At 38.2% G+C, this 17,230-nt stretch overlaps 1 protein-coding gene across 2 annotated transcripts in view; it reads left to right on the top strand.

Annotated features, from left to right (window-relative positions):
• The first annotated feature begins 4,228 nt into the window (after positions 1 to 4,228).
• The window catches only part of gga1 (golgi-associated, gamma adaptin ear containing, ARF binding protein 1), a 35,618-nt gene continuing 22,616 nt past the window's right edge, over positions 4,229 to 17,230 (top strand). Inside the window, exons 1-5 of one of the 2 annotated variants that reach the window (XM_042758092.1) lie at positions 4,229 to 4,309; positions 5,415 to 5,499; positions 5,825 to 5,900; positions 9,474 to 9,572; positions 15,013 to 15,136. In XM_042758092.1, the coding sequence (XP_042614026.1) occupies positions 4,267 to 4,309; positions 5,415 to 5,499; positions 5,825 to 5,900; positions 9,474 to 9,572; positions 15,013 to 15,136 (427 nt within the window). In that variant the 5' untranslated portion in view covers positions 4,229 to 4,266. Of the gene's footprint in view, positions 4,310 to 4,465; positions 4,484 to 5,414; positions 5,500 to 5,824; positions 5,901 to 9,473; positions 9,573 to 15,012; positions 15,137 to 17,230 lie in introns of those variants that run through there. The other variant, XM_042758094.1, reaches the window with a different exon arrangement.

Genomic DNA, 17,230 nt, shown 5'->3' with positions numbered 1-17,230 from the left:
CGATAACCCCCATTTTTTTTTTTCCCAATTGTGGAGTAACGCCATTTTTCTGTTCGTTGGGAGGCACCTCTGAAATGGCTCCTTTTTTTCAACACACTTTGAACTTCCTTCACCAATACTCCAAAAGTGTATCCTTGACAATAGTCATTTGGAACCCTGAAAAGGAAGGTAGAACTGCAGTTGGTAAGTTTCCATGGACAGCCCTTGGGGGAAGTGAGGTAAGCCATTGCTGCCTTTGAGGTGTTTTAAACCTTTGTTTAAAGGCCGGGCAATTGCAGCAAGCCCTTTGAACAGTCTTCTTCAATGTATGAATGATCAGGTCTGTCCAACATTTCCTGAGAATCTGGATGAAAGACATGACAATACATTACTGGTAAATTCATCAGTTTGCTCCTTATGGCAAAGAAGTCTGAGCCAGCCATATCTGCCTGTGACATAAGACTGATGATATAACCTCACTTACATCACGTGTTTGTTGTGAATGCACTACCAAAGCTGAATCAATTAACATTTTGGAATCTTGATCTACCACACACACTGTTTTCTATAAGGCTGCCAGAAGAATAGCCAAAGCATTACCCATATGAGCCACATGTGCAGCAGTATAAACAGTGAGAAATCAGGCAGTTAGCCTTAGTACACTCCTTGCCAGGACAGCTGTCCATGATGCTATCGCCTGCTCATCTGGCATATCCCCAAGTCCTGTGTCTACTGGTTAATGAGCATTTTTATAAATGCAGATACGTGCATGGAAAACGGCGTATGCACCTTTATATTTTGTGCATATGCAACGTTTATACATGAGGCCCCTGGTGATTCCTTACCTCTGCAGCATCTGAATGGGAATCTCCCGATTCTGATTGATGCCCACTATCGAACAGTGAGTTGGTGCAAAAATAGGCAGCACATCTTCATTTACAGCCTCTTCTCCCCTAGGCACAGGTGGCGGAATGCTTTCCTGGCCAGGGGAAGAAATGGATCAGGTAAAGGAATGATGAGCCTCAAATCTGTTCATTCTCTGAAATAAGCTCTGAAGAGTAGTCAGATGTACATTTGTACTTTCTGTTGGTGGAGCAGTGGTAGGGTTATTCACACACTTATGACTTGTTTTTTTTTTCAAATTGTAGTCATACTGGTGGTCACACAATGTTTGCAAGCGCGCTTATGATCATCACCACCTAAAGAGCATTCCCTCTTTCTACCATACTGCGAATCCAGTTTGCATGACAGAGTCATTCCTCATTAGGCAGGACGAGGCCCAGGAGCATGACAGGTGTCACCATCAATTTAATTTTGTTTTCGTATGTGTGAGTGGACTATTGATTTTGTTTGGGTTAGATTTTGTTTTGTTTGTTCATCCCGCTTTTTATAGTGCGGGAAGTTCTGCCTCCAGGGTCATGGGCATGACTTTGTTTACATAAGGTCTCGAGAGAAGGCGGAAAGAAGGTTATCATTGTGTTAATACCGTAGTGACAGTCAGAGTGAGGTCGAAACAGATCTTGCTGGTCTCAAACAAGGGAACCTATGATGTCAGTAAGCGGAGCTTCCACTTCAGACCGCAGTTTTAAAGGAGCTATTAGGCTTGTTTGAAATGCATCAGCAGCTGCGCAGACTGATCTGCATATGAAATGAAAGTACAGACTCAGAGAGATAAGTTGGAGAGCAGATGACTCTTTATGCTTTTGAATTGCTCTCGCGGTACTTCGATGTTATACACCGTTTTCGTTTGTGCAGCACCGATGCATCTCGAACAAGCCTATATTTAAAAGCCATCGGAGTTCAGGTAAATTAATGACATTAACAACAACAATTAAATATGTTAGAGTTCATCAGTGGTCAGAAGAAGAGATCAATGCTCTTCTTCCGCAAGAGATAAGAAACGATTCCGGTCACAGGTTGGTGATGTAAAGGCTTCTGCTCCCTGCCACTGGAAAGGTGAATCGGCTCTGAACGAGTGCCAGTCTCGGCCGAGCACCTGTTCCAGTTCTGGCACCAGCCCCAGTGGAAAAGAGGTATATCTCTACACGACGTATAATTCCGGTATACGGTGTCTGGACGTGTGGCGACACATTCCCTTGGATGTAGATATGCAGTTCAGAATTTGAACGTCTAACTAGAAATTTTCTTGGACATCTGTGGAATGTGCAGAAATTGCAAGTAGGGATCGCTGCAGCCTGTGGTGGACATCCAACCCCTGCCCACATCCAAGTGTGATGTCAGGAGTCACGTCCATGCCCAATACAATACAATATAATGCCTGAACTATTACAGTATGTCTTATGAGATATTTTGTTCAGAATTTAAGTTAAACAATATTAACTTATAGTCTTGATTTTTTGTGTGTGTGAAGTGACGTGACATACAGCCAAGTATGGTGACCCATAAGCCCCTTTCACACTGCACGTTGGACCCGGAAAATTGCCTGAACATTGCCGGGTCGCCTTCTGTGTGAATGCAAACATGTCCCGGGATTGATTCCGGGATTGATCCCGGGTCAGGGACCTAGTAACATGGCCGGGTTCAGTCCTGGAATGAGCGCTGTGTGAACAAAAGGGTAAAGGCCGTAAAGGGTGTGTCGTAGTGATGACGCACGTTATCGTGCGACTTTTTTACCAAGTGTTTTGAAGGCAGATCAACGTTCGTAATGAAAATATATGTGCAAACTGTAATGAAGCAGAGATCAGTTAGTTCCTCACTCTCCGCGCGGAAGCTGAGATCGTTCGCTAGCTTAAGTGAAAGTTAACATGCCTAGCGTTTTCGACTCGTACATTACACGTCACATCCTGATGTCACGTTTCTTTACGGGACCTTTACGGGTTGTGTGTGAATGCACACACATATTCCGGGTAATCACTGGCAGTGTGAAAGTGCAAAATCTAGCGACCCGGGAACAATTGCCGGGACACATTACCCGTGTATTTTCCGGAATCGCAGTGTGAAAGGGGCTATACTCAGAATTCGTGCTCTGCATTTAACCCATCTAAATTGCACACACACAGCAGTGAACACACACACCGTGAACACACACCTGGAGCAGTGGGCAGCCATTTATGCTGCAGCGCCCGGGGAGCAGTTGGGGGTTCAGTGCCTTGCTCAAGGGCACCTAAGTCGTGGTATTGCCAGCCCGAGACTCAAACGCACAACCTTAGGGTTAGGAGTCAAACGCTCTTACCATTAGGCCATGACTTCCCCAGTGGCCTGTGTGTATACAGCCCCTAATGTCTGTCTTATTAAGGTCCACAAAGATGAAGAGGGGAGGCGTAGTAGTTCACAGAGCAGATCAACTTTAATGATATAAACAAAAGTAAATTCTGAAACCATGCAACAGTGTGCACAAAAACACAAATAACACCAGACCAGTGGTCTGTGAAGCTGAACAAACACTGAGTTTCAGATTAGTTTTACAGTTGAAAAAACAAAGCAAATCCGAACTGGTTTTGATCAGGTTCAGCTCACAAAGCTCGATATAAACATTCTCTGTCAACTCAGAGTTTGATCCAGAGTTTGTGATTAACTCTATAGGGCAAAAGTGTGACACGTGCAGCAACCACAGGGAACATGGAGAGCATCAGTTTAACTCACTTCTCACGAGACACGGCACAATTAACTTCTCTGCTGAAGAATAGTTATAAAAAATATAATAAATTTAAATGCAAATGCAAATAAATCAACTGAACTGAATCATTTCTATAGTATCACAAAGAGCTCAAACAAAAACATGTAAGTTTATTCATTTTAAAATATGCTAGTATATGAAAGAAGCATTTAACATTAATATTCTTGAATTTTTTATTTATTTTTTACTACATATAGTAGTAGAATACTAATAGAATAGATTCATTTCTACACTGTTTCTACACCTTTCTACACATTTCAAAAGGAACTGTATCATTATTTCTTATTGTTGAAATTAATGTAGAACAAGAACGCCGTGAATTTCTGTAATTAGAGGAACTTTCTGTAAGTAGAGGAACTTAAAAAGGAAAACCCCTAGTTTTTCTGTTTTTCTTATTCGTCGTCTTAATATTATAAAAAAAAGTCCACGTATATAGTCTACAAATACAAAACGTTCAGGCATCATGAAACATGCTCAATCAGTTACTACTCTACTTGTAGTAGAATTAAGTTACATGTACCATATGAAATGTTTCAAGGTCATGGCCAAATACATTCAATGTGTTGTTTCATTATATGAAATATTATGCAGAAGTACTTCTGTAGTCACGTGTTTCATCGCGAGATTTGAGTCTTGTGATCTCGGTGAAGATGGCGGCTCCGCCTGACGAGCAGAGCTTAGAGTCCCGCGTCAGTAAGTCAAACACATTTAAACTACAGATTTATTACATTCTAATGTGACACTGCTAATAACAAGGAGATGCATACGCCTAAGATGATACATTGGAGCAAACGCTTTGCGGAACTCAGATGCGGAGTGTCATGGTGTTGTTGGCAGTTGAGTTATTAGCATGCTAACACCGATATAGTTGAGTTTCTGAAACACTGTTTGTTTTAGTGTGTTTCGTGCGTGTATTTTTACAATTGTAGGAGTGTGTGTGTTCTGTGCTTAATAGGTAGAGAAGAGTTGTAAAATTGCAAGCTATCTGTCCGTGAGTCAAAAGGGAGGAATATCTGTAAGCAGAATCACATGATAAATAAAACATTGAATGAAGACATTTAATTACAAAATATTTGTTACGCTTTTACGGTGTAAGGTCCAAATTTACACCATAGTTCCGTACTACTATGAACCATGATCAGTGAAGAAAATATGATCCATTCTCCTGTTTCGTTATCCGACCAACACTTTCGTCAATTTTATGTTGTCGAATTGTAATGCTTACGTCACAGTCATTACTTAGTTTGACGACCCGTTTCTATGCTGTCTCCGACACTTTGAATTATAGTCTTTGAAAATAATTGTGGACTTAACATCAATAACATTACTGATTACAAGTACATATTTTTCTTAATTGAAACGTTGTGCACAAAGAAATATTTATGAAATATTTTTATAGTCACTATCAAATTTAAAATGTATCTTAGTATATTTTCTTTAATTATGTCACTGAGTTATTTTGATTATTTTGTCCATGCTTTTAATTTTGTATATTTTTTTGATTGACTTGATCTACAATGAACAAGGACAATTTTGAACATGATATAAATGTTTAAAAAATTTCTTGTTGATATATATCAGCTTCTATATTCAGATGTTTGATTTTAATAACTGTTCATGGTCGTTGTTTTAAAATACTTTGAAAGGATCACTTGCTTTCATATCTTATAACTGTTGATTTACAGATGTTGTGATGTTAATCCAAAATTGCAGATATGCTTGTTGTAGATTATTGTAGGTAAGATTTTTTCTATAAGTCTTTCTAACGTTTTTGCTTTTTTTTATGTGTCACATGTAGACAAAGCGACCAACCCTTTAAATCGAGAAACTGACTGGGAGAGTATTCAACTGTTCTGTGACCAACTCAGCAATGAACCTGAAGGGTGCGTCCACATTTCAGTCATTTTTAAACTTGTATTTGAGTTCTCCTCAGGCTTTTTCTACGGTTTATTGAATGTGATTGTTTTGTCATTGTGACCGTGCATGTTCATATAACAGTCCCAAAGGGATAAACACAAAATCAAGGGGTAAAGTTACCTGTCCTTATTTAAGTTTCACATGACCAGCAAATGTAAGAGAAAGTCAAGTCTTAATTAGGAATGTAAAAATAAATTGCTCATATATCTTTTGCTTTTGTTAGTGTGAATGTTTAGGGGTCCTGTTTTATGGATTATTATTTTTATTGTGCTAAATGTATTGTGTCTTTAGTCCTCAGTTGGCCACCAGGCTTCTTGCTCACAAGATTCAATCCCCTCAGGAGTGGGAGGCCATGCAGGCGCTCATGGTAAGTGCAGCATTCTGGGTTTTTCTCAGGGGTGTGGGTGACTCTGTGTAGTCAAAGACTGATTAAGGGTCGCAGCACTATAACATGCTGGGAACCCTATTATGTTTGTACTGATTTGCTGCAAACTTTTGATTTATGAAAGCATTGCTAAGATATAAGCCTATTAAATGATCTGGTTTCACTCATTTTGACTAATTAACTTAAAACTGCTGAACGCCAGACTTAGTGAAACTTGAACACATAGACAATAGGATATTCTGAGAATGAACACAAAATTCTGTCTGCCTATAAGGGGTGCTACAAATATAAACCTGTCATAAATTTGATCCATTTGATCAAATAAAATTTAATTTGATGTGTATCTTCAAGGCAAGTGGTAACAAAGCCATGAAAATAATCTTACAAATCAACAAAAATTAATCAGATTTTCAGCAGTTAATAACTTCTTTGTGAATGACTGATATGACATTTAGCCTGTTCAAGGGAACTGCATGAAGCAGTGTATTCAATATAAGGAGAATCGGTCACAAGGTGACACTATAATAAGCTAAAGTACATTTTTGCTAGTAACCCTAGAACAGGGTTGTCAAACTCAGGGCGGAGCCCTGTAGAGTTTTGTTCCAACCCTGCTCTAACACACACATCTTGTAGTTTTCAAAAACAGGTGCTGGTCATATAATTAGAATATCATCAAAAAGTTGATTTATTTCACTAATTCCATTCAAAAAGTGAAACTTGTATATTATATTCATTCATTACACACAGACTGATATATTTCAAATGTTTATTTCTTTTAATTTTGATGATTATAACTGACAACTAAGGAAACTCCCAAATTCAGTATCTCAGAAAATTAGAATATTGTGAAAAGGTTCAATATTGAAGACACCTGGTGCCACACTCTAATCAGTTAATTAACTCAAAACACCTGCAAAACCTTTAAATGGTCTCTCAGTCTAGTTCTGTAGGCTACACAATCATGGGGAAGACTACTGACTTGACAGCTGTCCAAAAGACGGCAATTGACACCCTGCACAAGGAGGGCAAGACACAAAAGGTCGTTGCAAAAGAGGCTGGCTGTTCACAGAGCTCTCTGTCCAAGCACATTAATAGAGAGGGGAAGGGAAGGAAAAGATGTGTTAGAAAAAAAGTGTACAAGCAATAGGGATAACCGCACCCTGGAGAGGATTGTGAAACAAAACCCATTCAAAAATGTGGGGGAGATTCACAAAGAGTGGACTGCAGCTGGAGTCAGTGCTTCAAGAACCACTATGCACAGACGTATGCAAGACATGGGTTTCAGCTGTCGCATTCCTTGTGTCAAGCCACTGTTGAACAACAGACAGCGCCAGAAGCCTCTCAAAAAAAGGACTGGACTGCTGCTGAGTGGTCCAAAGTTATGTTCTCTGATGAAAGTAAATTTTGCATTTCCTTTGGAAATCAGGGTCCCAGAGTCTGGAGGAAGAGAGGAGAGGCACACAATCCATCTTGCTTGAGGTCCAGTGTAAAGTTTCCACAGTCAGTGATGGTTTGGGGTGCCATGTCATCCGCTGGTGTTGGTCCACTGTGTTTTCTGAGGTTTAAGGTCAACGCAGCCGTATACCAGGAAGTTTTAGAGCACTTCATGCTTCCTGCTCCTGACCAACTTTAAGGAGATGCAGATTTCATTCTCCAACAGGACTTGATACCTGCACACAGTGCCAAAGCTACCAGTACCTGGTTTAAGGACCATGGTGTCCCTGTTCTTTATTGGCTAGCAAACTCGCCTGACCTTAACCCCATAGAAAATCAATGGGGTATTGTGAAGAGGAAGATCCGATATGCCAGACCCAAGAATGCAGAAGAGCTGAAGGCCACTATCAGAGCAACCTGGGCTCTCATAACACCTGAGCAGTGCCACAGACTGATCGACTCCATACCACACCGCATTGCTGCAGTAATTCAGGCAAAAGGAGCCCCAACTAAGTATTGAATTCTGTACAAGCTAAATTGGAATTAGTGGGTGTGCCAGAAGCATGAACTCTTATAAGGGAAAACAATTAACAATTCCTAACACCGTGTCTACACCAGATGTGAGCGCTGTGCAGCGAAAAAAATACTATAGAACCACTTATCTATAATAGAGATTCATTATATAAAGATCAGTCAGCAGAACTCAGTATAATCAGTGATGCTCACTACACTGGATGTGGCGCGGGGCGGGGTGACACCACAAATCCCTGACAGTAAACTGCGGCGAGGCGCCACACGACAACTGTCGCGTCCGATGTAGACACGGTGTAGGGAGAGATGACTGAGGACGATGGTGAACGATTTGCAGATCCTCAGTACCACTCAAAAACATACAATCTTGTAAAATGTGTGTTAAGTACTGCCACTCCATAGTATAAATAGAGTGAGTGTGATTGCGAATTTCGAAAGTGATAGTGAAACTAAAAAGCGATCGTGAATTCAAAAGGGGGGGGGGGGTCACAATGCCGGCGCAACATCATGATGTCTATCTTATTAAACTTATGGCCAAGAGAAAAATATTTATTAAAGAAATAAGTACTTTTTAATTTTCATAATTCACAGTGTATGTATAGCGCCACAATTAATTAATAATTAAATAAACATTTTCAATACATTTAGCACAAGTCAAGCTGCAATACCAATCAGGATCACAGGGAGATGCCAAAGACCACTAAAGCTCCTGCCTTGACCTGACTGTAACTATATGGATCTATTCAGCAGAAAATTAAAAACTATCATCGACATTTCAGCTGACAGACGAAGGCTGTAATACTAAGGTTGTATCTTATGATTAGAAATCTTTTAAGCCTAATCTTGTTCAGCTCAGTCTCCTTCTATTAGAATGACAAATAAATGCATAGAATCAGTTGATATGTACTATACTGACAGTATACTTTACATAATTATTTTAGCCAAACTCATAGAGCATTAAAATCATTTTAAAAAAATCTTTTAGATCATTAAATGTTTTATATATCCTACCTTCTCTCATATTTTAAGCCTGATCGTTTACTGCTCAGTTCAATTACTTAGAATGACAAACAAATACATAAAATAAGTTAATATATACTCTACTGGTAATATGGTTCTATATAATTATTTCACAAATGCTTTTAGATCATTAACAGTTTTGGTAACACTTTACAATAAGGTCTCATTTGTTAACATTAGTTAATGCATTAAGTAACATGAACTTACAATTGAGTCAAATTCAAAACATTGAAATCTCTTCTAGAAGAAATGGTATTGGGAATAAATGTTCTTTATGAATCATATAGATCAGTGGTGCCCAACCCTGCTTCTGGCGATCGACTGTCCTGGAAAATTCAGCTCCAACCCTAATCAAACACACCTGAAGCAACTAATTAAGGTCTTCAGGCTCACTTAAAAATTAAAGGCAGGTGTGTTTGATTAGGGTTGAAGCTAAACATTGCAGGACAGTCGATCGCCAGGAGCAGGGTTGGGCACCCCTGATATAGATGATATTGAGAAATTATCTACCTACATTATTCTCTCTGTTTGGGAAAGCATAACTCTTTGGCACTGTGTGTTTTTGTCCTGGTTCTAGAGACCTGTGTGAAGAACTGTGGGAAAAGGTTCCATAATGAGGTGGGGAAGTTCCGTTTCCTGAATGAGCTTATCAAAGTGGTTTCCCCTAAGGTATGTTTTGTCTGTGTATATGTATCAGCATTGTCACTGTGTTAGAATTCACACCACAGATGTTAATGTAATCACAAAATATCATAACATTGAAGGAATTTGTAGTTATTCTGCAAAAGGATTCAATTAAAAATGTGAAAATTTAAATATCTTAAATTGTATAATAAAAGTCCTAAATGTAAGCTGTGATTTATTTAAATAAATGTGAGCATTGCACATTCAAATTAAAAAAGGAAGCGGTTACACATTCTAAAGGTTTGCGGTTTCAGAGCAGTTCACAGTCAATGAATAGCACACATTTTTACCTAAAGGATTGCACATTGAACTGCTGTTGATGAATAATAATGTTGAATTTATGGTGTTAATGTTGTAGTATGTTGTAGATTTTTGTAAGAGTGCATATTTTATTTCCATCTTTTTGAATGAGCAGCTCTAAGTAGGAAAGGACATACATTTCAAAATAAGAGTCTCAGCGTATTACAGGCTGGTTTATAATTAAAAGTGTTGCATTATGCATAAAATCCTTTCTGTTATTATTGGTGTTTTGTTTACACCATAAAATGTATCTGCCATTTAATTCATATTTTGAAGAATGTGAATAACAATAGTTTTAGGTCCCCATTGACTTCCACTATACCCATTTCAGAACATATTGAAAGAAGTATTTTGAGTATTTTAAACTTGCAGTTACCCTGTTTTGCTTATAAGTCAGAAATGAAGACATTCAATTACAAAATATTTGTTACGCTTGCATTACAAGTTGGAAAGCTCTAATAATACAAATCCAACAAATCGATGTAGTAACGCAAGTGTCCTTGTTGTTTTCACATTCCAACTTAAAAGCACAACTCGGGAAATCAGAGCATCTGAGGAGCGTGTGAATGGAGCAATTACACTTGCTCTGATGGCAGCAGGTAGCCTTCCGTCAACTAAGCTAAACATGCTTAAATTAAAATGCCTAAAGCTAAACTTCCCTTGTATTCACATTTCTAAACTTGTTGTCCAACAAAAGAGAACATTGTAACCTTTTTACTCCAACACCAGTCAAATGCTTACTTTTGTAATTTGATGTGGCTTCTTGTCTCAAAATGAGGCAGAAAATATGTTCAATAGGCAACTTTAAAAAGAATACTTCGATTAGCAATAGATTATTGTGATGAGGTTCGACACAGTTATGCTCAGGAAGGAAGAAGACAGGGGTCGGCTTGTGGCTGGGACGCTCGATTTCTCAAAATAAATAAATAAACAATCCTGCGCATCAAGCGCCAACAGTGTGCCCGTTGCACAATAATATCCAAATAACTCAGATTTCTGGTCGTTGTCACTCCCCAGCACCAACACGAGGTTCCAGCTCGTCTCTCTCTCTCTGCCGTGCTCCGGTTTATATCCGGTCTCTCCACGCCAATTACTGAAATCAAACACAGGTGTTCGTTATTTGCACTTGACCCACTTACGTCTCGCTCTGCTCCCTCGTCTCTCTCCCGTTACAGACTCGGCCAAACCACGCCCCCCTCGCCACAATTATAAATATACTTAATTATTATGAAAATACCAGAGATGGCTTGAATAACACAGATAAACTATATTGTCGCAGTCGACTGTTTGATTTCTTGGTTTTATCATCCAAAACGTTTATATGTTCTGTTTACTCTGTTACAGCTATAATAGCATGTCTTTGTCCATATTAGGGATTTCCTGGAGGGTCATTAGTTCCGCTACTTCTGTGACTGGATATGTGGATTTTCTGTTTGATGGTGCCCTCTGGCATCCAGTATGAATGAAACAGACATAATGTGTTTATAGTGCTAATGGCCAATTTGGGGGATTTTTTTTTTTTCTTATATAAGTATTGGTTCAGGCAACCAGAAACATTTTAAAAGTATCAATTTGGCACCGGTATTAAAAAAAATAAAATACCCAACCCTAGTATTGACAAAGAGTGCATGAACTGAGCAGGGGCCTGTACGACAAATCTAAATCCAGCCACAAACATACAGTTGTTATAGAAAAGAATCACCCCCTTTAAAAAAATCACATTTTGTTGCTTTGCAGCCTGAAATAAAGACAGACACAGATTTTGTTTTATCAAGCTGTATTACTGCAACTTATAACATTCAAGTGAAAATTGTAACACCAACATGTTTGAAAAAACAAAAACAAATCACTGAGTTGGAAAAAGGATCAACCCCTCCTAAAAGTGACTTGTAAACTCAATCAGGTGTAGCTAATCACCTTCTCAATAGTCGCAAGTCGTTTGAGTCTCAGCTGTGATCAGCTGTGGTCATTTTGATTAGCTCAGCATGAAAAGAGCTTTCCTGGAGCATTTCAGTCCTTGGTAGTGCAACTGAAGCAAGCAATCAACTATGGGTGGCAAGGCACTGTCAAAAGATCTCCGGGATAAAGTTGTGGACAGGCACAAGTCAGGAGGTGGATACAATTTTTTTTAAAGGCTTTAGCAATGCCTAGAAGCACAGTGAAATCTATTGAGAAATGTAAGGTATTTGGGGTAACACAGACCCTCCCTGGATCAGGACGTCAATCCAAACTGGATAAAAGAAGTATTATGAAGTTGTTGGAGGTTTTTGTGAAAAGAGTGTTGTTTTTGTGTGTGTGTGAAATATATCAAATTTTCAAGAGAGGGGACATGTGGTGTTGATATGAAGAATTATTTGACTTTAACACAAAACAATATGTCTGGGTGGTTATACAACACAGCTCATCATCTAATGTTATTACATGGCCTAGTCAGAGCCCAGACATAAACCCCATTGAAAATCTGTCGAATGACTTGAAGACTGCAGTTCACAAATGATCACCATCAAATTTAACTCAACTTGAGCAGTTCTGCAAAGAAGAGTGGTCAACTATTGCAAAGTGTAGATGTGCAAAGTTAGTAGAGACATATCCCAACAGACTAAAGACTCATTAAAGCAAAAGGTGGTTCAACAAAATACTGACACAAGGGGGTGATCCTTTTTTCCAACTCAGTTATTCTATTTAGGGCCCGAGCACCGATGGTGTGAGGACCCTATTGTATCTGCTTTGTTTATTATTATTATTATTATTCTTCTTCTTCTCCAAAATGAATCGCATTTTTGAGGGCCTAAACATGCTCGAAAAGTCCTGAAACTTTTGCACACGCGTCAGACCTGGTGAAAATTTACGTCTGATATAGGTTTCAGAAGAGGGGTGTGGCAAAATGGCTCGACAGCGCCACCTATCGTAAAAAAAAAATCAACAGCCCTCCAGCTGTGTTTCACGTACATGCACGAAAATTGGCACACATATGTAAAAGCATCAGTACCTACAAAAAAGACTCTTGGAGCAATATCCGAAACCCAACAGGAAGTCGGTTATTTTTAATTTTATGAGCAAATTTTGCATCATTTTTGTCATTTGCATGCCTTGTATTTTAACGAACTCCTCCTAGAGATTTATTCAGATCAACACCAAATTTGGTATGCCTAATCTAAAGGCCTTTGCGATGTTAAATTGCGAAGATCTTGAGTTTTCGTTGAAGGGCGTGTCCGTGGCGGCCTGACGAATTTCGATGATTCGCCATGAAAAATGAAGTTGCTATAACTCAGACATACAATGTCCAATCTGCCACAAACTTCACATGTTTGATAAGACTCCTGACCTGAACAGATTGATATGCCCATATTCAGTTATAGTCATAGCGCCACCTACTGGCAACAGGAAGGGACATATTTTACACTGTAACAAACTACCCCGAGAAATTTTATGACATAAATTTATTTTTTTCAGTCACTCTATTCTAAAGGCCTGTGCGATGTTAAATTGTGAAGATCTTGAGTTTTCGTTAAAGGGCGTGTCCATGGCACCGTCACAAAGTTCGATGTCTCGCCATGGGAATAAAAGTTATTGTAACTCAGGCATAAAATGTCCGATCTTGCCCAAACTTCACATGTTTGATAAGAGTCCCGGCCTGAACACATCTGAAGGCCAATATTCCATTGGGTGTGGCAAAAATGCCTCGATAGCGCCACCTATACATTTTCAACGGAGTGCGCCTCGAGCTACGTTTCACGTACATGTACAAAAATCCGTACACACATGTAACACACCAATACCTACAAAAAAGTCTCTTTGTACGAAATTCGAATCCCAACAGGAAGTCAGTTATTTTGAATTTTCTATGCCAAAATTTGTGTCGTTTTTGCCATTTTCAGGGGTTGTACTTTAACGAACTCCTCCTAGAGATTTATTCAGATCAACACCAAACTTTGTCAGTGTAATCTAAAGGCCTTTGCGATGTTAAATTGCGAAGATCTTGAGGTTTCGTTTAAGGGCGAGTCTGTGGCGGCCTTACAAATTTCGATGTTTCGCCATGAGAAAGGAAGGTTGCTATAACTCAGACATACAATGTCCAATCTGCCCCAAACTTCACATGTTTGAGAAGACTCCTGACCTGAATATATCTACATGCCAATATTCAGCTATCGCTATAGCGCCACCTGCTGGCAACAGGAAGTGACATGTTTTACGCCGTAACAAACTACTCCTAGAAATTTTATGACATTTTATTTATTTTTTTGGTCTGTCTAATCTAAAGGCCTTTGTGATGTTAAATTGTGAACATCTTGAGGTTTCATTAAAGGGTGTGGTCATGGAGCCGTGACAAAGTTCGATGTCTCGCCATGGGAATTGAAGTTGTTGTAACTCAGGCATAAGATGTCCGATCTTTCTCAAACTTCACATGTTCGAAAAGAGTCTTGGCCTGAACACATTTGAAGGTCATTATTCTACTATAGTGATAGCGCCACCTGCTGACAACAGAAAATTGCTTGTTTTACACTAACTTAAACATGCAATGTCCAATCTGCACCAAACTTCAAATATTTGATAAGAGTCATGGCCTGAAGATATCTAAAGGCCAATGTTCAGTTATAATCATGGCGCCACCTGTTGGCAATAGGCCACAAAATGCTTTATACTAACTCAAACATTCTATGTTTCAATCTGCACTAAATTTCATATGCTTGATAAAAGTGCTGGACTGAAGAAATCTACATGACAAAATCCAGTTATAATCATAGCGCCACCAGCTGGAAGCAGGAAGATTGGCACATAAATGACTTTGACATATTCCTCTTATATTTACCACATTAAACGCATATTTCTCGCCGTTCGCTGTTTTACAAAAGCCAACCTATGGTGGTGAGCCCGGGTGCGAGGGCCCGTTCATCGCTGCTTGCAGCTTTAATTTTTGTTATTTTTATTTATTTATTTTCTGAAGTGTTGGTTATATCTTTAACTTGGATGTTATAAGTTGCACAGAGTAAATACAGCTGGATAAAACAAAAACTGTGTCCGTCTTCATTTCAGGCTGCATAGCAACAAAATTAATATCTTTGTGTCCAAATATTTCCTTTAACTTATATTCAATAGCTTTCCATGTATTCTATTTTTGTTACAGTATCTTGGTTCTCGAGCCCCAGAACCAGTGAAGAAAAAAGTTTTAGAAATGATGTACAGCTGGACTGTGAGTTTACCAGAAGAGACAAAGATTTCTGATGCTTATCAGATGCTTAAGAAACAAGGTAACTTGACATGCAGGGTCCTGTTTTGTCATAACTAACATGTATTTAACTACATCTCACAGCTGATACATGTGTGGTCAATAACTATTCTGACATTTGTAGTTTTGTGAGTGCTGTTAAAAGTTATGGTAAACTAGCGTTTCCCAATGCCAGTCCTCGCGCCCCCCTCCCACTTCGCTCTGCATATTACGTATCTCTTATCACATATGTCCAAGTGTGGCACTAGTCCTCAAAAGTGAAGCCATCGTGTTTTGTTCGCCCCCAGGTGGCTGGTCCCAGTATAGGTCAAAAACCCCGCCCTCTCCATGTAATCTAGTGGGACGTGGGACAAACTAAATAATTCAATTTCACTTTAGATATTTGGTTTTCAAACATGGTTTATGTAATTTGATGTAGATTTCATCACGCTAATGTAAGTTAGGGTGTTCGTTTTAAAAATAAGTTTGGTTTTAGTTATGCTATAAAACGGGAGTGTGACGAAATTGATTGACAACATTTCATGCAGACAAGGCTGTAATACTAGGTTGTATCATTAAAAAATTTTAACCTAATCTTGTTAGCTCATTCCTTCTATTAAAATGACAAAAAAATGATAAACATTGTATGTCATACTGAAAGATACTTACTATTTTTTTAGAAAAACCCATAGGCATTAAAATCATTTAAAAAAAAAATCTTTTGATCATTAAATGTTTTATATATCCTACCTTCTCCTTTTTAAGCCTGATCGTTTATGCCATTTAAATTACTTGAAGACAAACAAAAAAAAAAATTTAAATATACCTCGGTAATATGGTTCTATAAAATTTTATTTCAAAATGCTTTTAGACTTTAACTTTTTTGGGGTAACCTTTAAAATAAGGTTATTTTTTAACATTTTTTGTTTTAAGTAACATGAATTTAAAATTTGAGTCAATTCAAAACATTAAAATCTTTCTAGAAGAAATGGTAGGGAAAATGTTCTTTTAATCATATAGATCATGGTCCCCAAACCCCCTGCTTTGGGATGCCGTCTGGAAAATTTTCGCCCCAACCCTAATAAAAACCCCGGAAGCAATTTTGGTTTTCGGGCTCACTAAAAAATTTAAAAGGCGGGTGTGTTTGATTAGGGTTGAAGAAAACATTGCGGGACATCGTCGCCGGAGCAGGTTGGGGCCCCCCTGATATGATGATTTTAAAAAATTTTCCAAATTTTTTCTCTTGTTTGGGAAAGCTAACTTTTTGGCCGTGTGTTTTTGTCCTAAGGTTCTAGAGACCGTGTAAGAAACTTTTGGGAAAAGGTTTCCTATGAGGTGGGGAAGCCCTTTTTCCTGAAGACTTATAAAAGGGGTTTTCCCCTAAGGTATGTTTTGTCTGGTATATTTCACATTGTCACTGGTTAGAATTTCCCCACAATGTTAATGATCACAAAATATCATAACATTAAAGGAATTTGTAGTTATTCTGCAAAAGGATAAATTTAAAAATTAAAAATTTAAAATCTTAAATTGTTAAAAAAAAGCCCTAAGGAAGCTGTGATTTTTTAAAATAAAGTGAGCTTGCACATTCAAAAAAAAAAAGGAAGGGTTACACATTCTAAAGGTTTGCGGTTTCAGAGCATTCACAGAAAGAATAGCACATTTTTCCTAAAGAGAAATAAAACTGTGTTGATAAATAAAAGTTAAATTTTAGGTTTTAATTTTTGTAGTAGTGAAATTTTTTTGGAAGTGCTATTTTTTCCCTTTTGAATGAGCAGTCTAAAGGAAAGGACATACTTTTCAAATAAGATTCCCCAGGTATTAAGGCGGGGTTTTATAATTAAATGTTGCTTTTTTATGCATAAAATTTTCTTTTTTTTGGGGTTTTTGTTTACACCATAAATTTCTGCCTTTTATTCTTTTAAAAAAGTGAATAAAAAATTTTTAGGTCCCCTTTGACTTTCCAATCCCCATTTCAGAATATTAAAAGAAGTTTTTGGATTTTAAACTTGCATTTACCTGTTTTGCTTTAGTCAAATGAAACATTCTTCAAAATATTGTTCGTTGCTTACAATTTGGGAAAGCTCTAATAATCAAATCCAACAACGAAATAACGCAAGTGCCTTGTTTTTTTCAC

Source organism: Cyprinus carpio, chromosome A6, assembly GCF_018340385.1.
Source record: "Cyprinus carpio isolate SPL01 chromosome A6, ASM1834038v1, whole genome shotgun sequence".
Lineage (NCBI taxonomy): Eukaryota > Metazoa > Chordata > Actinopteri > Cypriniformes > Cyprinidae > Cyprinus > Cyprinus carpio.
The sequence above is the reverse complement of the archived record's forward strand: the minus strand, read 5'-3'. Positions and strand labels throughout refer to the sequence as shown.